General features: G+C 35.5%; 1 protein-coding gene across 1 annotated transcript in view; it reads left to right on the top strand.

Moving 5' to 3' along the window:
- Window positions 1–1,187: 1,187 nt before the first annotated feature.
- The window catches only part of LOC111502510 (uncharacterized), a 36,285-nt gene continuing 12,750 nt past the window's right edge, over window positions 1,188–24,722 (top strand). Inside the window, exons 1-6 of the mRNA XM_074176844.1 lie at window positions 1,188–1,548; window positions 6,423–6,554; window positions 7,128–7,429; window positions 8,380–8,588; window positions 9,410–9,639; window positions 12,004–12,205. Coding sequence (XP_074032945.1) covers window positions 1,341–1,548; window positions 6,423–6,554; window positions 7,128–7,429; window positions 8,380–8,588; window positions 9,410–9,639; window positions 12,004–12,205 — 1,283 coding nt within the window. The 5' untranslated portion in view covers window positions 1,188–1,340. The remainder of the gene's footprint in view (window positions 1,549–6,422; window positions 6,555–7,127; window positions 7,430–8,379; window positions 8,589–9,409; window positions 9,640–12,003; window positions 12,206–24,722) is intronic.

The raw sequence follows: 24,722 nt of genomic DNA, 5'->3' as shown, positions 1-24,722 counted from the left end.
GATTATGAAAAATTAAATTTTTTTGAGCATTTTTTTTAATTATTTCTTTATAAATACAAGTATTCTTATTAAAAAAACATACACTCATTTATTTGCATGCTATATCCTGCATTATTCCTATATTAAAAATATATTTCTTGTCAGATTAGGCGAATCCCTCTAGATAATCGTCAGATTATGAGACAGCACGTCTAAAACATAAAGATGAACCATATATTCAACCACCTACATCATGCAAACGATCAGATTAACATACAAACATTATTAAAAATACATAGGACATTGATGCTATCAATATCTGACGCGCTCGAGTATGTCCATGCCACAGTTTTTTTTACATATTTAATAATCTATAACAGCTTCCCCCATCGATGAAAAGGTGTATATTATATAACATTTTTTTTTTCTTATCATCTAAGCTTTGCAACCTAATAGGTCTCTATGACGCTCGAGTAAATCCCCATTTTGCATCGTGGGCTCCCCTGCTTAACGGGCATTCGGGGGATAGGGTTATATTTTCAACGTTTTATTTCTCTGACCGATTTGAATTTTTGCCTCAAATATTATTTTTGTTTGTTGTTATATTTGTTATCATTCGTTTCCCAATAATGTAGTCTCAGAAATGTATAACCATATACATTGAATGCATATTTTGTTGATATGTTGAATACGTTGCTGATGATCTGTAAGTTTGTATTCAAACACATACAGTTCATATTGTGAGGCCATTTGCTCATTAAAAAACTCAAGTACTGTATAGTTTTGAAAGCCCCGTTGAAACTAGATGAACTTTGCATCAAGTTTGACAACTTTTATTTTTCAAAATTTGTTTTTAACATCAAAGAGGCTCTTAAAATATTATTATATCACAAAAAAAGAAATTCGGTGACGAGTTTAGTTGAAATAAATGATTTAGTACAGGTGTGCTTAAATTTTGATAAGTAGAAAAAGCAGGAATGCGGAAAAATAGTGAAAATATAAAATACTTATTATGGGTTTGAAACTTGGTGTGTGGGTATAAAATTACAAAAGAAAATGTTTTTATCCTTAGATATTTTTGGATATTTTGAAGAATAATGTCATTTTTCGATGTTTCTTTTTTTAAATGTCAATTTTGACAGGTTAAGGAAATCACGTGACCTATTTTGTAGACGCCATTTGACATCATTTCTTAAGCAAAATCTTCTGCCAAAATCTAATTTCACATAAAACGATAAATAAAAAAGTTTCCCATTTGATGCGGACTTTATCGGTGACAGTGTATACCCAGTTTACCAACAAGGGTTGAATTATTTGTTTGTTATCATTATGGGTTATTTTCTTTCCTTTCCAGGTTGGAGATGAATCTACATTCTAGTCTTAGCACAGGATGGGCCGCCAGAGGTGGAGCTTCTGAGGTCGTTAGAAGAGCCCATCCAGCATCTGGCGCACAGTGGAATGTCCAAGTGGTCAGGGGAAAAGTCAACGGAAGATGTTTGTGGAACGCCTGCAAAGCGCTGAGTCTAGGATTGTTGCTGATGGTACTGGGGGCAGCTATGGCTACTATAGGTAATAATTCTCGGAATAAATCGAACAGATTCATGAATTCAAAGTATTCCATCATTCTTCATGCAATAAAAACAGTTATTAACTAAAACTAACTGAAAGTACTTTCAGCAATAGTTGTTTCGTTTCTTTTCTGCGATAAGTTTCAAAGACACCCACAATCAGAACAACTTCTTCTGATGAGGAATCTTTGCCATCGGCTTCATTCATAAATCCTGTTTCTCCTTCTTTAAAAAAACAAAGATCCCTTCATCCTTGTTCATTAGCTTTTTAGTATTTATATCTTTGTTTGAAAGAAACATAGTTCGAACTATGGAACTACAGTTTATTGGAGGTTTGAACATGGCTGTACTCCTCGTCAGTGCTGGGTGAGTTATATACTTCCGACGGAAGTTGATTTCGTAGGCTGTATACCACGCAACCTGCGTCAAAGTCCGGAAACACGTCCACAAAGACATATCTCCGAGTGTCAGAATGATAAATATATATGATGGAATTGGCCGATACTTGATGAAAATCCATAACTAACGTATTCAAAAAAAAACTTTAGCGTATTTAAGTATACAATATATTGCTTTGCCGAGGACAGCACGCTTGTTTCGTCATTACATTTGGATTCCAGGACATCCAGAAGTAATTTCGAATTGGGGTGAAAGTAATCAGGTTCAATTCAATGCCACAAAAACCCAGGAATCGGCTTTCTCCAAGAAGATAAATGTCTCCGAACCGGATGTAATAATGTCAGGACAGACATTTCCACTTTCTGCTTCGATAAGTTTTTTGGGGGTTAAAATGTTCACCAATATGTCTTGGCACAGTCATGTCGCTGGAATTGCTGGAATTTTCAAAAGCTTGGAACACTGTTCCGAACCAAAAACTTTTGATGCTTCATGAAGCTCAGATAAGACCTTCTTTGGAGTATTGTTCTCATGTATGGAGCTCCGCCCCTTAAGCGTACCCTGAAGCTGCTGGATTACATTCAGAAAAGAGCCATCCACCTGATTGAAGACAAGAACACCCAGACTTGATAGTCTGAAACATCGAAACAGGTTAGAGATTTGTTTTTCTTCTATATATACTTTTAAGTGAAGTATTCAAGTGACTTGGCACATTTGATATTGGCGGTAAAGCTCCAGCGATTTGAATCTAATGTGAATCGCTATTCTGGCACAAGCACCGCTTTTAGAGCGCCTCAAAGATTTTCCTATAGTGCTTGTATTTTGACCTTAAAAAAAACAAAAGCACATCGAAGAAGTACCTCATCTTGTTGAAGTATCAACTCATCCATATATTCCTTGAAGAAGCTGCAGATGAGGAGTATATGTCTATGAAGGTAGTTTATATCTATCTAATTTTGTGTTGTAACAATAATGGATCTGTACGGAGCATGCAGATCAGATGAGTTGCAGGTAACAGTCGTGGATGATAGAAATTCGATAAAAATTGTTGGACTTATTGATAGAAAAACCGAGAAAGATAGTATATTCTGCACTACTGCACTACTGATGTGAGTGTTTTGAAGATTATTAGGAAGTACGTGGCGTTGCACCCTGAGGACATCCCACATAACGACTTTTTCCTTAGTTATCGTCACAGAAAATGTTTTTTTAATCATGTCGTAATCAAAACTGATATATAAAGTGTCTCCAACTGTAAATCATTATCAAATAACATCCACTCATACGCAAAAGTTTGGAAATTACAGCGCCCTCTACACGCTATAGAAGGTATAGTCTTTGGTATAGACCCTTTCCTTCTATATCAAAGAGGCAACCTGAGTCAACTCGTCCTACGTACTCGTAATTTAACAAGTTGATATTACTAAATAACAAAGTTTTCGTTGAATCATGGTAATTTTTTGATAAAATTTTGAGGTTTTGAAGTTTACTTTCAATAAAACGGCCTGTAAGGCCGTTGCAAAAAGCATCCAGTTTACTGTCCCACAGTATATAAGCAATATCACGAAGTATAAGAGACTGTCTTGTTTGGAAAGTGTAGTGTGAATTTTGTTTGAAAAGTGTAGTGTGAATTGAGCGTGTAAGGATATAGACATATGAAGTTTCTGTGGTAGTGAAATAAAGTTGAGTTTAATTATAGAGTGTGGTCAATTCTTGTCGAACTTACGGGAAATAACGTAACAGTTCTTTATTCTTGCGGTTAAAGCGATACTGAATCTATTCTTGCGCTTAAAGTGTTACTTACTTTGCTGTAAGAAACACTTTCCGTTTGGAAAGTTCGATATTTTTATTGTTACCAGAAACTAATAAGTGCCAACATTCACATTTCTGCTGAATGTCTTTTTGCGGGAAGAGTGTCGAGCATGAAAAATTAAGAGAGCTCTATCCATATTTCATTTCCTGCGCTTTGGGCGAGGACGAGATCCTTCTCGGGTATTACACGGGTCGGCAAGTTTTCGGTGCCCTCTTTCCGGAGCTTTTAGGTATCTTGTTACCAACTCAAAAGTACACTTTGACAGCTGTTTGCCTCTAATCCATGATGTATTATTCCTTTGTTTGTCTATTTACTTTCACTCAAGGGACTGGCAAACGACAGAGACTTTGGTAGATCAACTTTAGAAGGTTTTTTGAAGGTATTGTTCCATTAGTATCCATCGATTATTAATGTTTGTACGAAATATTGCTGAAATTATATTAATAATAGTGAATTGATACTAAGTTTTATCAATAGGAAAATAACTTGAAAGGAATATTTATCTCTTCGAAAACAATTCAAAACTATTTAAAAGATGATGATTGCTGAAGAAAATATTCAAATTCCAATCTCTGGAAATATTTGACAATGACAATGAGTTTGTTTCTGAAAGTTACTACTTTGCATTTTCAAAAAATAAAATTGAAATTAATTGCTTTCTTCTTGGGAAAATTCCTACAATTTTTTGCACAAAATTAGAGAAGAAGAAAGCCAAAATCTTTCATCTTTTTCATCATCTCCAGAATACGACCTTATATTTTTTTCACCGCAATGGGGAACGTTCCTTCTGACGAAAATCAAGTAGTTTTCAAAAAAGAGATCTAAAACAACGCATTTTAAACTTATCATTTCAACCTTTTTCTTTTAAAAAAATTATTTGAATACTTAAAAAAGAGGAATGAAATAATGTATTCAACATTTAAAGGGATTCGTTTCTATTTCACCATTTGGCAACATCGGTTATAGCTAATAAAGGACAATGAATCTGTTACCTGTATGAGACAAACAAAGATGACATATTTTAGTGGTGTGCTGTTCTGTTTACTTATGTTCCGAGTTCCGAGACATTCTGTGACATATGACATTTTGTGCACCTAACCTATCTTCCTCTATATAAATAAATAACGAAACAACTGTTGTTTATGTGGCTTGTGGAGATGGTATTTAACTATGATTTATATTTTGCGTTAATTGTTGATTTATAAAGATAATTTTCCTTTTTTAAAGTAGAATTTCTAGGTACGTATAAATTATTTCAACTTGATATAGACGCTGTTGCCAATATGTGAATTAGAAACAAATCCCTTCAAAAATTAAAACCCAACATTTGAAACATCAATTTGAATACTTTTCGAAGTGAATTTGAAAAACTCATGAATTAAACTCAACTTCATTTTGTTCAAACTTGCATTTGCTGTAATAACCCGAATTGAGGAACGTTTCGTATTAGGAACAATTCCTATTGTAGTTGAATATTGATTTATGTGCATGTTTTTAAAGGTTTTCGCTTGATATTTCATTATCGATTGACTTTTTAAAGAAGTAATAATCTCCAGACAATGAAGCAGATTTGAACTTGACCTCATAACAATACGAAGGTGGATAATAAAATGCATTTTTGAGGAAATAACAAATTTTCTATGGATAATAAAAATAGGGTGGCATTGTATGTACGAGTTTGCATTGCTAAAAGGGAGTTCATTAAAAAAAACACTTCAATTGAGCTTACCAACGAAGTAACTGATATTTGCTCCAAACTTTGACTCAAAGCCGACGGAGTGGGGCGATAGCTCGTTAACATCGAGGAACTCGTGTAGTGAACATTGTGTTAGAACAGTAAGTGGAGAAATTTTACGCAGATGCATAATTAATTTCCATACTAAAGGAAACCGAGTTCCTACCCTTAGGGAAATTCATAAAACTATCATCCGTGATATTGACTATCAGGGTATCAGGGAGTCTTTATGAAAATAAAATCATAAACTTGGATGTTGACGGAGAAAGGTGAAAAATCATATCATTATCTTTAGGCGACCTATCTTCGAAAATATTATACGAATCGTATCTGTGTATACAGTGGTATGTTCAATTTTGCAAGCAATGTTGTGTAGATTATCTACTTGCTCCGTTTCTTAATAATTTCTAGTAACTATGCATTCAATTATCTATCAATTATCGGTTGCAAGTTTATCCATTTTCTTTCATTCAGTTATCTTTAATGGTAATGTACGTATCTATTATTTGCAATTATATATCACTCATTAGCTCTCAATTATTTTCCACCTGCACATAAGAAAAAGTTGGGGTTGCCGTTTCCTACTGGTATATGTGTATTTATTCAAACCAAAATTCTTTCCCTGATTTTACTTCCTGGTAAAAGTTGGTATTGGGCAGTTATCACCTCTCTCTATCTTTTGCGCATCTCAGAGGCACAGTTGCATTTGCCGAGCTTAACCATCGACATAACCTAACCTTATAGGTTATGTCGGTGAGCTTAACAGATGAAAAAGGCAAATTTAGCGCCCTCTATCTGATTACCATCAAACTAATTCTGACTCTGTCCGTCGGTAGATGACACATTCGAATATATTCACTACTTTGAAGTCTTGACACAGATTGTGGACTTTAATTTTCTTTACAATTCAAGTGAATCTTGATGCTTTCAGGATATTATGCTGATCACTTATCTGTTGCCAAAGAAGTGAAGGGAAACTACACCATTAGAGCAAAAAATGAAACGAAGAGCTTTCACTTGAACAATCTTTCTTATGCTGGACCCATCGTCATGGGAGTTGGAGGTGAGATTTATTTATCGAAATAGGCTTCATACTAGTGACTGTAGGTGTTACATGAAAGGAACACATATTTTTTGTAATCTTTCGGAGGTAGGGTTTGCTATTCGACTTCCACAGTTCGTAAGTAGAAGTTGAAGAGTCCCAAAATATCAAAACAGATGAATTTAGATAGAGTATGGAAGATGAGATAAAGTTAGACTGAAAAAAATAAATATTGAATTAACAGAAGTACTACTAAAGGTAGTGTTACGCGCCTTCATTACATGCATCTGAATTTTTCGTTCTTGAAAAATTTTGCTCAATTTTTTTTGCTCACACAAAAAAAACCAGTTGAAAAACTGGTCAGGATAACTTCCGATACGACTGAAATTTTACTCTCCTCAACATAAATACACATGCAAAACATTGAAATATTTCCAAAATGAATGGGTGATTACTTTTCCTTGTCACTTAGTATGTAATGATGATTTATCATTTTTGCTATTAGGAAACAGAGTATAATTCATTATTACAACTTGAGCTTTATGCAACTTCCTTTCGAACTTCCATTGACGAATCATTTGACATTTGTTTCAGGCTTCATAGTGGTCGCAGCCTGTGTGATGACCTTCGAGGCTCGAGACTCAGCTGCAAAAGTGGTACCAGCCAGATTCAAGCTGAGCACCACCGTTCCACCACCCAACGCTTGTCAACATGTCAGCCATGGAACTTACAGTAGGCACAGTTCCCTGAAGACGGCGGGATCTCAAACCACGCAATACGCGCACTGTCATTCCTCGACAGCTGACAGGCGGGCGATGACGCAATCGTTTATGCACTTCTCCAGAGGTCTCGTGTTAGAGGCTCAACCGAAAAAGATTTCGCTCAAGGTTCCACAGGTTGGGAACATATATAATAGAGATAATAACATCAGTATTTTTTGCTTCAATTTTCTCCTTTTCCCGGTTGTGAGACATATTATCATGAAAAATGTTGAATTCAATACAACAATTTTGACACAACTTTTCGCTAGACAGTAACTTCCTCAGTCGAACTGGTGGTACATTAAATTATTCTACAGTGCATTTCATACAACAGTATTTATAGAACTTAATTATAAATCGACGGTAATTCAGATGAATTCTGAGTAAAAGTAAGTACGATGCAATATTAATTCAAAGTAAGTCGGTAAATTTTAAACGACAAATCCTTGAACTTTTATGAAAATAAGTTCAATAAGGGTGAGTGAATAACTTCATGTCGGCCGTTTAAAAGAAATTTTTTTTTTCATGGATTCCGGCAGGTTCAAAATGTTTCCTTTATTTTTTTTGTAAGTTATACTGCGCATTTTATGTTAAAATCGTGGTTATTCTCTAAGAGGTAGCAAGCAAAGATGAAATTGGCCTTCTTCAGTTCCAAAATTTCTTTTGGGTTCTTAAATTCTCGTTTTGTAATTTCCAGACGTTTTTTCTATAAAAAATTTAGTGTATGATCCATATGCTAGCTTGTAGACATCTTACATGTTGTCTTTGTCAACTTTTGACTTGTTGTTTTGTATATGTCATGATATTTTTCATATGTCTACCCAAAACACAAAAGAAATTATGATATGAACTATGACATGACATACATTGACATAATAATTGGAATCTTCGGTGGTTTACATTACGCAATAACTTTTTGGTGTGTAATTTTCAGTTTGTCTTTAATTACACTTCAGCAAATTCTTTAATGATTCAGCTTTGTTTATTTTTCGAATTGTGGAAGCTCATATATCTGAAAACATTTATACTAAACTACCATCTAGATGTACATTGATGCATTTAATAAACGCATTTCGTATTTTCAGGGTTCTATCAACAGAAGTCCTTCCGCTCCAGATTTGATCTTGGAACGGTCGGGTGTCGAAGTACCAACGAACACACCAGTTTCTAATCTCACACCGATTCCTGTGAAATCGACAACAAAACCGAGAACTTTCGCGGCTTGTGCTCTTCTCAATCCAGGGTTACTGCATAGGCATGCGCTCTCTGTTGATGAAACAGGGGGAAATTTTAGGTACTATATAAATATAGTATTATAATTTGATATCAAACACTTTATTATATTATTTTCTTCGATCCGATGAAATGATAAGAAAATTGAAGGCAAGGTCACCAAAACAAAATGGATATTTTGATGAAATCTAAAAGAATACGCGACGTATTGGTAATGCCTGTAGCCCCGTCAAGTATGTCGCCTATTGTTGATGCGTTTTCTGCAATAACCTCACTTATTTGTGCCTGAGAAAAAATATAGTAGTGGCAGCAATAATTATCAAGGATCAATTTCATCAAAATCCAGAATAACGTTTCCATTTGAATTGAAAATTGTCATTATACGAATAAGTTTCGATTCTGACATTTCGGTCTCTTGTATCTGTTCATTGTATTGATGAGTGATATCATATTCATTTGAGTTCTCTCAGTAGAGTTAGGTTATAATCATAATATCAAATGAAACCTGTGAATGTATTTAGGAGCAGTTATGCAGTTACAATATTCAGCACAAAGTGACGGAAAATGAGTTCATATTTGATTCCATTGTTTAAATTTGACAGTGACAGTGATTTATATTGTCAGAATTATGTATAACTAGACCCAAAATGGATTAATGCGCCTCAATGAAAGCAAACGCCATTACCATAGAGAGAGAGAGAGAGAGAACTAGACCCCAAGAGTCACATATGATTCAAGAATAATTACACCTAGATGATACTTTCATGGCTGTCAACTTTGTCGCTGTCAGTTTGATGGCCTAGCCTTTCTCATCATTTCATCGGTTTGAAGGATATACTCATTGATATATCCTGATTTGACAATTCCAGTTAACTTTTGTAGGTTAAGTAACGAGTCGTTGCATCCCAGCGGTAGCCAAGGATCGATGGTGATGGATTTGCATTTGGATTGTCCCGTAACGTTACGTGTCAAAGACAGACGTCGAAATCCTCTCAAGAGACAACGACGGGTGGACGAAGAACTTAACCAGAACAATGAAAACGGTTGCAGAAGGAGCTCACATTCGTGTTCCGTCAGGATGCAGACACATTCTCTGAAAGAAACGTCCAAAGGTTGGTTATCTTCAAAACTTATTCGTGACGTAACGGTCCTTCTTTCAGTTCCTTGTTGAGTCATTTCATCATTATTATTGAACATAATCAAAGGGTGAGATGAGATTCCTTCAAAGGCCTAGTAATATACGAATTTATATGAATGCTACACTGAAAATGGAGTTTCATCAAGTCTGTTCTTGAATAATTAAGTGGTTACATGTATCACTGGTAACTTCTTTATCAAATAGTCAGAATTCAGAATACAATCTTTCTTTCTAACAATCTTTCTCTCCGGTTTTATACATACAATCGAACCGCACTGAAGTAGTAGGGTGCTAATGACAATTCTGAACTTCCTCCCCCACTCGACTTCGACTTTGAATGCCGTCACACGACCTTGAGTTAAGTTGACGTCATGTGACCTTGAATATCCTGAACGTTCTTGAACTATGAGCAGGGCATGTGATCTTGACCACGGAGTTCGACCTTGACGGCCGATTCTGTCCTTGATACATTACCTTGAGGTTGATGGACCTTGGATGAAACCTCATAGATTTACGTCGGATTTTACCTCATTTCAAATTCTCCTCCTAATCGTGTGGTATTATATACAAGATGTATTGGTGTAGTGAATGTGGAATCAGTTTTACTCGGAGTGACAACCTGCGTTGTCATCAGTGGGATTTGTTTGTACTCCCGCGAAGAGACCGAGGTTAAATCCTCCAATACCTCAAGAAATATTGTGCTGCAATTTGACTATTGCAAGCGATCAGATAAATGTACATTGGAGAACACTATACAACAAATGCATGTGTTCAATATGGAAACGGTGTTAGAATCATACACGCAGCATTCAAGTGTAGAATTATGTGGCATAAATTTTGAAAACCAGTGTGCCTGCAGCGTAATCATACTGCTGGATGAACGAGAAACATCTGCAAGACTGACCTCTCTGAGGTATTTTGCATAAATGTCTGTCGGATATAATTCAATGTCCAACGTGCTATTAGCCGAGGAAGAAGTTGTTTTCTGACATGCATTTACAAATACCTACCGTGAAGATACGTTGGAAGAGATGAATGTTCCAAGATTTCATTTCAAAATATTTATTTTCTTTAGGATGTCCGGATTGTTTCTGCCGAGGGTAGAACAATTTCATTCAATAAGGAGCACCAGTTACAAATTCCAAGGAGAAGGGGGCTGATGATGGAACCTTTGAGAATACTTTTTACCACAGAAAAACTAATAGTGTATTTTTTCTCTGAAACTTCTGTTTGTCGTATGATGAATGTGATCCAGAAATGAAGCTTTCCTTCAGTACCAAAGTTCTTTAGGTTATCAGTTTTCTGCTAAGAAGTTGCTTGGGCGTAGACTAAGAATATGAGTCTTAGTGAATCTATGTGAGTAAAAGCCATGGTCCAGTCATTCACATAATGAAGTAAATTCGTTGTTGTGAAGTTTTCTCTGATCACATCACGTTGTTTTGGAAAAACAATATGGTTGTCAATTTTGTATCATATCTTCAACACTTATGGCTTTTATAATCTTTGAAGGCACAGGGATTTGATCATCAATCAATCCATAATTTATGTAGCATGGTTTGTCGACATTTAAAAAAATTGTAGTTGGGATTTATTTATGACATGGTAAATAATGAAGTACGGAGTACGTTGTTCAACATCATTGCCCTGGAAAACAAAAGTTCTTATTACTTCTTTAGAAAACGAAAATTTTCACTTTTGCATCAAAGTCAAATATTTTTTGAAATTAGTTATTCATTGCAGGAGTTTAAAAAATTGTTATGGATAATCTTCATTGTTCTTTTGGTCGATATAATTTAGTTATTTTTATTTTATTTTATACTTATTTGCTACCCAACATACAGCATCGCCTGTCCAGTAACAGAGTAGCATAAATTGTTAAACAGATGTCATAGTTGTTTTTTGCATTGTTGGTCGCAGATAAAAATTTTTAGTCCAAAAAGAGCAGGTTTTCCTCACAGAAACTTTGTCAATTTACGCGAACAAATTTGTGAATACTTTTGTAAAAGTTAGAACCCTTATAATCTATATGAAGTCAATTCGAATAACTAAATATAATACTAATGTACCTGTACCTAATGTGTCTGATGAATTTACTAATTGATATCATATAAAACCTTTCACATAAAAATAATGATTAGACCTCGTATGAATTTACCATGCAGCCCATAGCATACAAAGAAACTACCGACGTTCGGTAACTATTCAGTGTTTATGCCATCCGAATTGACTTCGTATAGACTATACATTCAACAAGAATCTTTGTCAATCTCATTTATATCGCCTTGTATTTGTTGAGACAATTTGCCTCAAGATTCATTCATGAAAAATGACCTTCCAGGTGGATCGGCTCAACAACTCTCATCTCAATACTCCCACTGCCCCAAACGAAGAAGCTCGAATGCTTCCGATTGCACTCACAGATCGAGGCCAAGACGAAGAGAGTGTCAACATTCCCGAGGCCAACTGGAAAGAGCCATCAGTTCAGACTCCAGGCTCACGGGGGCCATTCCGAAGTGTTACCACCAACACACCCCACAGCATACCCCGCAGCATACCCCGCAACATACTCCGCAGCATACCCCGCAACATACCCCGCAGTTGTCCATGGAACGAGAATCTGCCGGAACAGGTTCTGACATGGACGTTCGACAGTCGCAACACAGTGTACATTTCAGTACGCACTAGCACGTCGTCGTGTAGTTATTTTTTATGATTAAATTCACGACTTTGTAACGAATTCTTAGAAGTTTAAATCTCTCGGAATTGACGGCACAAATTTTGTAGTATTGAATGTTTTTATTTGTTCTTTTTACGTAGTATATGAAGTACGGGGAAGTAACACATGCGTTATATTGTGCATTCTTCCTAGAACCGTCATATCAAAGATAATATCATAATATAAAAGTAATTCGGAGTGACAGTACATGGTATAGGGCATTTCCAATACAGATCTCTCAGTTGAGTTGTCTGAATATTTTATGGTTTTTTTTGTTCTGAAGTATCACACTGAAGGTACTGAAGACCACACTTGGCTATCCACATAGGTTTTGAAGTTTGAGACGAAATTAATTTTACAAAAATCAAACAGTAACTTTCTCGAACGTTATTGAAATATTTTATCATTTTAAAAACTAATGACTTTGCCATTTGCAACCTGATTGTTAATTTGGTCTATTTCATGGGAATACTATCTATTGAGTCATTAAGAATGAAGTCTTTCTCTTGACTTAATTTGTTCAGTGAGTCAACTGAAAAGTACAAAAAATATGCAATGAAATGGAACTGTTCACGTATCTCAGTCAGCAAAACAACTCGAAGGGCAGACTTTGATGGTTTGAGATTCGACGAATTAACAGCACAATTATTAAACTCGAGCAATATTGAAACAGCTCTACTATCAGAACTTGTTTGAAACATTGGTAGACTGCATATCTCAAAAAGCAGGCATCTCAACAGTTACTCTATAAAAATAGGGCGGTTTATTCCATCGAAATATGTTTCTCTTGATACCCACGAGACCGATAACGTTTTATTTTGTCAAACTCAAAGATATTTGAAAACTTAGACATAAACATTTGGAAATTTTAGTGTCCAATTTCTGTCACTGATTCCAAGCTCCAAGCTCCTTGATTCAAAATTCAAACTGACTTTTTTCGAATCTTGACTTTGAACTCAAAATATCTGAATCGGGCTTTGATTATGGATGATAAACTAGGAAAATTAAATTACTGCTGCTGATAATGGCTGAATTTTCGCGAGACTTTTTTTTGAAGTGGAAAATAATTCCCGAATAATTCCAAGTGGAGCCCATTTTTTATCCCATGTCAAAGTTTAAAAACGTGGTTTCTTAGTATAATTTTAATTTTCATAGCTGTGATGAAATGAATTATTATTTTTCCTTCAGTTTTTTCAAATGAAACACCCTGTTAATAAGGCCTTACCAAAGCACTCTACATTATGATCTTGCCAGAAATATAGGGTTGACTACCTACTTGATTTTTATCGAAATGTAACTAATTTTACTCTCCTAATTCCGAACCTGTCAAAACCTAACCTCACTGAGTTACTATCTTAACATAACTCTTCCTAACCTGTCAAAACCTAACCTCACTGAGTTGAAAGTCCGATTTCATAGTAGATAATTTAATTTGATTTAAATTCATCATAAGTTGATGTTCTACGCAGTGTGGACGTAAAAAGTACCCAAATCAACTTTAGAACGGAAGTATATACCTATTCAATTCTGACAGAATTCATACAAAAGGCACCATTTTGAGCAGTATTATTACTGATACTTCTTATCAGTCCCTGCCTTTGCTTTCCCTTGAATGAATATCAATACGTTTTTCACAATTCCTCTGCTTTGTCCGCTGAGAACCTTGTTTTTCAGATATTGAATTTTAGTAGTGAAGTATTTCTCCTCAATTCAATAGCGTCAGCCGAATATTTTATTTATATTCGTCTGTACAGAATCGATAAGTATACTCACATCGTTATACCCGAAATAGACCAATAATACACGCTCATTCAGAAAAACTGATCAAACTAAACGATTCTCAAATGATATATTGGAACTATTGAAAGTTGTTTTCATTCATTAAAAAATATGTTTTGGTACACTTTTTCGTATACCATGTATGAGTGGATAACGAAACTCTCAAACACGTCCAAAAATGTGAGTCACTTCTTAAACGTAATTTCACGTGCAAACAAATAATTTGAATATATTTAGGTTCGTTACCTGAGACTTGATACGTAATAGGCCTGTTTGAAGTTTTATCACGTGAATGTTTTTTAATCGACCCCAATTTATGTACTAGTCCTGAACTACAGTGTCCACCAGAAAATAAACATTGTTTTCTGATTTAAATTACAATAGAAACATACAGGATACAATGTTTATAGTGAACACGCTTCATTCATTATATTTATTCAAAAACTGAGAAATCAACGTCTTTTTTTCCTCACATCAAGTGGTTTAACAATTTTGCCATAGATGGCGTCACAGTGTTTCCATATTGAATTTGAAGAAATCGGCTCCATTTTGAATGAAAATGATCACTTGTGTTGTATTGTTGAAAAGATAATTTTATATTTCATCAAAGGGTATGAGAAATGTACAGGATTCTATTTAAAACTCTTGACTCATCAAGTTCATATTCTGTTGTCACTTCGAATATTTACAGTGAAACTGCCCATCCAGCAGACATCTTAGTCAAAATTAGATAACTATCTCCGAATTTGAAATATCCAAAAACTTATTACATACCATACGATTTTTGACATACCTTTGACTTTTCAACGTTTAACTTATTGCTGTCAATTCTTTATTTTTCTATCGAAACAAATTTACATGTTTATTTTCTGGTTGACACAAGAAATTACTCAAATCCCAAGACTTTAATGAAGCAATCACACTCTAAGAATTAGGGTATCTAAATCAAAGTCTAAGCCAAATAAATGTGATGTATGTATATGTAAGCATTATATTTATATAGAATGTATTTACATGTTTTAGCATCTAGTTTTCACAAAATGTACTTATTGTATTGTTGACAACAATAAAAAATCCAGTGTTTGATTTCTGAATTTTCATCCACATCAGCATAACGTAACTAAACTAAATGATACATTGAAAGTATCAGATATTTTAAAGTATAGTAGCCCTTACCCTTTTCCGAAACAAGCCGAGATATGTGAATATTCATCAGTCTCCTATCTAGGTTAATTCACAAGTGATTGACCCACCTTCTTCTTTTTCAGTGCGGTCAGTGGATACAGGTCATTCTTGCCCCCAAAAAATGAGTCGCAGTCCTCGTGAAACTGGTACCCTTTCAGTGGAAGAGCTTCTTGAAGCAAGAGCCGAATCGATCCCTCTACGAAACCCTTCTTCACTTGGAAGGATCGATCGCAGCTTGAGAAATGGTTCTTATGGAGATTCTGTGAAACATGTTCTTCCTTACGAATCAGTAGATAGTTGTCCTGAAAATCTAGAGAAGAAATTGAAGAAATTGAGAAGAATTGGATAATTTAGGAAAACTTGCTACATGAATAGCATTTTACAAGTGTTGTTCATGACGAAGAATTTCAAGAACGAAGTTTTAATGATGAACGAGAACGGGAATGTTTCCTACTTATTCATCAAACTCAAACAACTGTTCATGCAGCTGCAGTTTAGTAAGAAGGTATCATCTTTCCCTCCAACCGATTTCCTGGAGTCTTTAAAGTCCAAGATACTCGTTAGGACAACAAGACGATTGTTCCGAATTCTTGGGGTTCTTGTTGAATACTCTTCGTGAGCAAAACAATAGCAAAATCAATACTCCTGACCGCTCTGGACTGAATGATTCCGTACAACCCATCCCTCTTATGTTTGTTAATCTTTTGCTGGAAAAATCCTCATTGGTTTACTTTGTGGTAAATGTTCAAGAAGTACCGAAAACTTATGTAAATTCCTGGAACTTCATCTAGCTTTTCCTAATACGACTAATAACCAGTCCGTGCAAAGCTTATTGTTAAATCATCTGAAAATGGAATTTTTAACAGGTGATGATCGACTGTATTGTCAAACATGCGCCAAACTAACTGACTGTTATAAGGAAACAAGTATAGCTGAGGCTCCAGTCAATCTAATAATAACACTGATGACTTTCAAACAAGACTCAACCTCTAACGGAAGCAAGAAACTCTTTGGAAGGTTCGAAATAGATGAACATTTCAACCTAGCAGACCACTATTATAATATTCATGCAGTCATTGTTCACTGTGGTTCTGGCGTTGAATTTGGTCATTATTACCCCTTGGTCAAAGAAGAAACGGACTGGTTTAAGTTTGACGATAGTCGTGTCACGAAGTGTTCTGGTGATGCATTGAATTTATTGGATCCTCTGGAGACACCCTACATTTTGTTTTATAAGAGAGAGGACATTATTAGATCAAGATCTTCAGATGATGTGGTGCTGCAGATTTTTCCGGGTTTTCCTGCAGCTGAAAAAGCAAATACGCCACTGGAATCAATGAAGTCGCCCCGGAGCGCCAATTAATTTTTATTGTTGCTTTCATTTTATTTTTATCGTTGTTTTATTCAAATATTTACCCCTTGGCAGAATAAACAGAATTCCAACCTCCCTTCCTTTTCGCCTCTTTCTAACGTGTGCTTGATTTTCGGTTTAAAGCAAATCACTTTTTTTTTTCAAACATACGTGTAAATCCCGTAAAATCTGCGGCAAGCTTTTTTGCGGGTTTTCTTGAACATACTCCAAAATTTTTCCTTCTTATATTCCCTCTTTGTCTCGGTATACATGTGTTTCTTTTACTCTCCCGGTTCTATTGAATAACGTATTGAGTATTGATCCTGGAGACAGTTGTATGATGAATTGGTTCACGATTTGGATGTCTTCTGTTGAATTAATAATAATAATAACAATAATAATAAATGCTTGTTTGAAGGTGATTGACAATGTTTCATGATGAATTTCAGTAGTTCGGACTTCCATTGTCTACTATATAAAATGATTTGAAATCCCTGAAACAACTAAAAAGGAATAATTAAAAATGAATAGCTGAAAATAACAATTATATTAAGCAAAAATGAACCTGAAATGAAATAATAGTGAAATAAAATACAAGTAAAATAGAACAATTGAACAAAAATAAATAAAAATAAAGAAATGAAAAAAGAAAATAAAAACGAAAAGTTGAGAGATTCCAAGTCACGTTTGTTCACGACGTTTCGATTATTAGTATCTTCAATCGTCTTCAGGTGATGACTGGACTGATTCCTTCGAGAGATGACTATTTATAGGTCGTTCAAGTACTTTCACTTATCCTTGGCTACTCCAAAGCGATGGTGGAAAAGACTTTGGCTAGAAGACAGCAGGAGCCTCGCAAGGAAGAGAAGCCTTCACAACCAGTGCTTGTACTTCCCTACATCAGAGGATTATCGAAGAGGATAAGAAGAATTGCTTCCAAGTACAACATCAGAACCCGCTTCAGATCCGGTAACACTATCCGTAGCAGCCTCACGAAAACCAGGCCACCAAATGCGGACTGCGATTCCAAGAATTGCATTTACCGGATACCCTGTGAGTGCGGAAAATCCTATATTGGTGAAACTAAGAGGCCATTGAATGTTCGCATTGCCGAGCACAAGAAACACACACAGCGAGAGGAAACCAGCAAATCAGGAATAGCAGACCATGTTTGGACCCATCAACACACCATCGAGTGGTCCCAAGCTGAGATCTTGCACAGAGAGGAACATTGGTTTAGGAGAAAATTCAAGGAAGCCGCTTACATGTTGTCCAACAACGTATTCAGCCAAGCCAGCGTAGAAATACGCAACATATGGGAACCAATCATCAAGTGAAAAATGGCCAACTCCCGCCAAACAGTCATCTCCCACGGAACCAGTGAAGCGGAAAATGGAAAGCGGGGATAAGTGGAAGTACTAGAACGACCTATAAATAGTCATCTCTCGGAGGAATCAGACCAGTCATCACCCGAAGACGATTGTAGATACTAACAATCGAAACGTCGTGAACTAACGTGACTTGGAATCTCTCAACTTTTCATTTTTATTTTCAAATAGGGATATATTTTTGTGAATGAGGCAAACCGTTTCCAAAATAAACAAAGCAATCACTGTTAAAATCTTTTGTTCAGCGAATTTGTGTCTGCATGAATCACCGTTCTGGCATACACCGTTCTGGCAGTTTTGATTTCCAAATTTATTGAAGTTACTCTCACTGCATAACATCCAGAACAAATTTTACTTTTAAGATATTTAATATGCTCAATAAATTTGAGCTTGTTGTCAATGTGAATACCTAGAAATTTAGATTGAGTCTCGTTCGGTTATCACCGAATGACAGGTCATCAAGAGCACATCTAAATGATAAAATGTTTGTTTTACTGATATTGAAGGATAGCAAATTAGTATCACACCACTCCTTGATTTTTCTCATATCAGTAGATATTGCATTGTGTAAATCATTTGAGTTTTTGTTGTTCCACAATATCGTCGTGTCATCAGCGAAAAGAGTGAAATTTACAGAAATGCTCAAATTTGCAATGTCATTGACATATAATAAGAATAAGATGGGTCCCAAAACTGATCCTTGTGGAACACCACACAAAATTTCCCTTCTTTTTTTTTTCGGAAAGTCCTGTTGTTCTTACCATTTGATTCCTTCCTGAAAGGTAAGATTCAAACCATTGAGCGTCATTTCTTTGCAGCCGTATTGGTGATAATTGTAGGCTGCTAATTAATGACTGTCGGGATAGAAAAAATCACTCGGGATCGTAATGTCTGCCTACTCGTTTTTCTGGACACATTGAACCCAAATTTATTATGATTATATGTGATGATCAAGTCTAAGAAATCAATTTGTTTCTCTATCTCTGTTTCGAATGTGAACTGTATGTTATTTATATTGATATTATTCATAAATGTCACAAATTGGTTCAGCTGTCGTGTAGTACCTCTGAAACAGGCGAGAATATCGTCTACATATCTGCACCAAGCTGTTCATAAATATGTCTGCTAGAAGTGTGTTAAGAAGTGAGGCCATTGGTAAACCTGAATCCTATTTATAAAATATGTTATTGAACTGTAAGTAATTCTGCTTTAGGCATACATCGAAAGCTGCCGAAATTTCAAAAGAAGTGACATGGTAAAGTATTATAAACCCGCCTATACCGGCGTTATTGAACTGTAAGTAATTCTGCTTTAGGCATACATCGAAAGCTGCCAAAATTTCAAAAGAAGTTGCATGGTATTATAAACCCTCCTATACCGGTTGTGGCAACTTATAACAGATTCAGCGTTTTGTATTCATATAACTTTTCACTATTAGAAAACAAAGTATAGGCAATGAACTGTTGAACGTTTAACAGGAAATATTAGTAGTTTTAAACGGTAAAATTGAATCCCTCTTCAACCAATCCTATCATATACAATTCTTGAATCAGTGAACTATGTGGATATCATCATTACAATGAGGTGAAGTTTCCTCAACATAAAATAGTAATATCCCGCCAAAACCGTTAGTCCGCCCTAAAGCTGGCAGTATCTCTGGCAAAATGTGGCCTCAATAGAACTCGCATATTCCTATCGGGCATTATTTCTAACAGGTTTGTTAATAATAAATCAAATAATCGGATACAGTGTATTGACCCTTCGATACACAACCGGCAACCATCGATCCGTAACGTTAGAACATGCTTATTACGCCGAAATTAATTCCAAAAACCACATCGCATAAAACCCCCCGCTCAATAAAAACTGAATAATAAAAAATAACTATCCGAGTGGCGGGTTTTCGAAGAAAAGTGAGTAGGCGGTGGTCAGTTTTCCACCGATCGTCAGTTTTCCATTAACGGCCGAGCAGAGCGGTAGTGGCGATACATAATGGGGTGTGCCAGCAGCTCTCCTCTGGTGGAAGGCGGGAAAAATTTGGTAGAAGGCGCGAAGGAGACCGTTTCCGAGGGCATTTCGAAGGGGGAGAAGGCTTTGAAAGGTGAGGAATACAGTGACATGTAACTTTTCTGCATGTGCTCTTCTTTTTTCCCACTGATACAAATTCGAATGGTTCGCATTTCTGACCAATACTGCTCGTAGGTGATATGTCTCTCCCTACTTTGAATCAATTAACATAATTTTCAAAAACTTCAATAAGAATCATCCAGAATCAAAACGAATGGGCTTGTTTCATAATTTTTGGTTCATAGTTCACTTGTTAGAAATTTTAAATTGAAAAACAGTGCACTTTGTTTCATATATCCAAGTACCGTAGTTTTTCCCGTAATTAATTATTGAAAATCGAATGTGGTAGGGCGGTGACGTCACGCTCCTATTCCCGCTTCTTGTTCGGTTGACCAATAAAAACAATAGAAATAATCAACATTGCCAAATGGTAAATTTACGAAGCCTATCATCAATTTAATTATGGAAGTGTATATGAACCCGTTAACGTTTCAATTAATGAAAAATTATCCACATGGAATGAAATTTACACGAAAAATCATGTTTGCAAATAAGTTCTATGTCTAAAATCAGTACGCAAAGTCGATAGATCACAAAATATTTACCCAAACTATGATTTTATGCATTATTTAATAATATACAGTTATGAAAATCAAAAGATATAGCAAACTGGATTGAAGAATCATTTCAAATATTCAATTTATTCTACAATCCTCAATCTGTACAACTGCAATGTATTATAAAAAAACGATTCCTACATACATACCTCATTCTAATTAAGCTACTAAATTCAAGCATTATAGGCTCGCTTGGGTAATCTGTTGAATCTTCTAGAACTTGAGAGGAAGGTTGAATGAGGTCAAGTATAGACAGGGTAAATTTTCGTTATGTGGACACCCGGCGATTTTGAAAAATTTTTTGACTGTACTTACGTATTTTGATGCGTAGATTACGAATCCAAAAGAAAAGAGCGGCGCTCTCCCTTATTTAAAAAGTTACGGCCCTTCAAAGTTAAGAAAAGGGCAACTTTTCAGCCTTCTTTTTCACTAAATAAACTATTCAAAAACACAAGCATTTATTCAGTAGGTCACCTTTAAACCTTATTCCTCCTTCTTTAACACTTTTCACTTCAATAATCAACATTTTTCGTATAAAAATGTTAAAAAATGTACGGAGCTGCTTTTTGGTTACATATCACTGTATTTTCCGTTTTTAAGGTTAATGATATGGTTGGTACGACTGATGCAATCCATATTCCTGAAGTAATTCAAATGTTTTTTACCTTCATTCTTTAGATCGTAAATTGGTTTTTGATGGTGTATTACGAATTTGAAATAGTAGGCGACGGCAAATACCAACCGCTTTTTTCTGAAATGTCACTAGTAACTAACCTAAAAATAGAATAATGTCACCAGGAGAAGCATTCGTTTTTAAATTAAGTTTTTTATATGAAAAATGTTGATTATTGAAGTGAAAAGTGTTAAAGAAGGAGGAATAAGGTGTGAAGGTGACCTAGTGAATAAATGCTTGTGTTTTCAATTAGTTTATTCAGTGAAAAAGAAGGCTGAAAAGTTGCCCTTTTCTGAACTTTGAAGGGCCGTAACTTTTTAAATAAGGGAGAGCGCCGCTTTTTTCTTTCGGATTCGTAATCTACGCATCAAAATACGTAAGTACAGTCAAACATTTTTTCAAAATCGCCGGGGGTCCACATAACGAAAATTTACCATTTTATTCTTTGGGAACCTAAATTATTATATGAAATAACTCACTTATAAACCAATGCGCACAAGAATGCACCATATTAATATTCAAATATATCTCTAAAACACTTTCAAAACATACACAAACTAAACTCGATGAACAAACGAATTGTTCCTACGTGAGTTGGCAGCTAAGAAAAGGTTGAAACTCATTGTTGCCAAAACAAACAGAATGCATCCGATATGATATACATTTTCAATGCTGAATAAACCAATAAATTAAAATTTTCTGTAATAATTCGTTCATTTTTTTTAAGAATAAAGCCAGCAAACAAATAAATATTAAATTAACGATAATAAATGCAGAAGGCTGCCATTCTTGGCAAACTGTAGATGCTTCGGGCACATGATTCTCGGATACATCCAGGTATGTCATGTGAGGTCCAATAAAATTATTGGTATCGCTCAACCATCTTTACATTTAAGATTTTATGGGTCTCCTCTGCTCCTTAAAAATAAGTTTTTCAATTGACACATATAAAACTATGAAAAAATATTTTTGTTCACTCAGTTGGTTCCACACAAAACACTAAAACACCAAGTATTTCACTATCTCATAAAACCCTGGGCATTTTCCATTTTTGGCACTTCTCAGGTGAACAAAGACTTTCAGAATCGGTGGAAAGCAACACATAATTATATGTTATTATTTTCCAGGTCTATTTATAGGTTACTACAATCGCGAAACAATCGATACTCATATTTTAACAATTCAGATGAGGCTTTTGCCGCAAAGAAAAAGTCTACAACCCCGACACGTCTGAAAATAGATTTTAATTTCGCGCAATTAGTATCGCAATGCTGAAATACATAAATCACTGTGAAATGTATCAGGAGCAATGTTTCACGACTTCCATTATGGAAATGTCAAAGGAACGTGGTAGTGTTTGCATGAAATTTCCGGATATCATTTGAAATAACTTGTTCTCCACTGGAAGACTGGTGCCCGGTGAACATCGGATTATATCCTGATAGGTACAACGTTCCTTTAAAAATTGTATAAAAGAAGCAGAAGTCATTTTTCAGGACCGAAAAATTAAACAGGCATTTGGCAATGATGATATTAATGAACGCACTGTTCGACGTTGGGTTTCGAAATTCCGTTCCAGATATTTTAGCCTCGAAGGTGAGCCCAAAATGGTTGACCTTCGGTAATCCAGAACGAAGATTTGAGGAACCTGGGTGGTAAGTGGCCCATCACAAACGGTGCGAGAATAGCGGAAGAACTGGGTGCCAGAAGACTCGAAAAGTGGGTGCTTCAAGATTTGAACGTTTGACAGAATTATCACGTTATGAAGTGTGTTCTTTTTTACTTTTGCAACCACCAAAACGATATTTTTTGATCGGATCATCACATGTGATGAAAAGCGGATGTTTTACACTTGGACACTTCTTGGACACTGATGAGCCACCCATGCACTACTCAAAGGCACAAATCCACAAAAAAAGACCATGGTTACTGTATAGTGATCAGTGACTGGTGTGATTCCCTATATCTTTCTGCAACTGGGCCAAACCATCACAGCAGAGTCCTATTGTGAGGAAACCTACGAAATTTTCCGAAAATTGCATCAGCAACGGCCTACCCTGGCCAACAGAAGGTGTCTGATCCTGCTCCACGAAAACGCCCCAACCATCTTACCCCCCAGACCTCTCTATCATCTTTTCAATCACTTCTACAAAGTTTTCCCTGGTAGAACTTTTACCAATCAGGACCAGACAAAAACGGTCTTTTTCGACTTCATCGAGTCCAAAGCATACCTACAATTTTCATGCTGACGGAATGAGCCTTTTTACTGAGAATAGTACAGCAAACGTGTCACGAGAGACAGCACTAGTAGAAGGGACAAACAATAAACTATTCACATGTAAAACAGTGTTATTTATGTAATATTAATTTATTATTTAAAAATTTAAATCTGATATAGAAAATTATTTTGTGCTAGTATAATGCTAACAAAGCATTGCTTTTTTGCGAATTGTACGTCGGATGATCGATATTCGGGAGAAAACGTGTTTTTTATACCATTTATAAAACCTCATAATTATGAGGTTAGATTTTCACTAGTTCGGACTTCCATTGTCTACTATATAAAATGATTTGAAATCCTTGAAACAACTAAAAAAGAAGAATTAAAAATGAATAGCTGAAAATAACAATTATATTAAGCAAAATAAACCTGAAATGAAATAATAGTGAAATAAAATACAAGTAAAATAGAACAATTGAACAAAAATAAATGAAAATAAAGAAATGAAAAAAGAAAATGAAAATAAAAAGTTGAGAGATTCCAAGTCACGTTAGTTCACTACGTTTCGATTGTTAGTATCTACAATCGTCTTCGGGTGATGACTGGACTGATTCCTCCGAGAGATGACTATTTATAGGTCGTTCGAGTACTTTCACTTATCCCCGCTTTCCATTTTCCGCTTCACTGGTTCCGTGGAAGATGGCCGTTTGGCGGGAGTTGGCCATTTTTCGCTTGATGATGGGTTTCCATATGTTGCGCATTTCTACGCTGGCTTGGTTGAATACATTGTTGGACAACATGTATGCGGCTTCCTTGAATTTTAACCTAAAACAATGTTCCTCTCTGTGCAAGATCTTAGCTTAGGACCACTCGATGTTGAGTTGATGGGTCCAAACATGGTCTGCTATTCCTGATTTGCTGGTTTCCCCTCTCTATGTGTATTTCTTATGCTCGGCAATGCGAACATTCAATGGCCTCTTAGTGTTTCACCAATATAGGATTTTCCGCACTCACAGGGTATCCGTTAAACGCAATTCTTAGAATCGCAGTCAGCGTTTGG

Source organism: Leptinotarsa decemlineata, unplaced genomic scaffold (genome assembly GCF_025532065.1).
Source record: "Leptinotarsa decemlineata unplaced genomic scaffold, Ldec_3_MD MMD2_tig00002082_RagTag_RagTag, whole genome shotgun sequence".
In the NCBI taxonomy this organism is placed as follows: Eukaryota; Metazoa; Arthropoda; class Insecta; order Coleoptera; family Chrysomelidae; genus Leptinotarsa; species Leptinotarsa decemlineata.
This window is presented reverse-complemented; position numbering and strand designations above follow the sequence as displayed.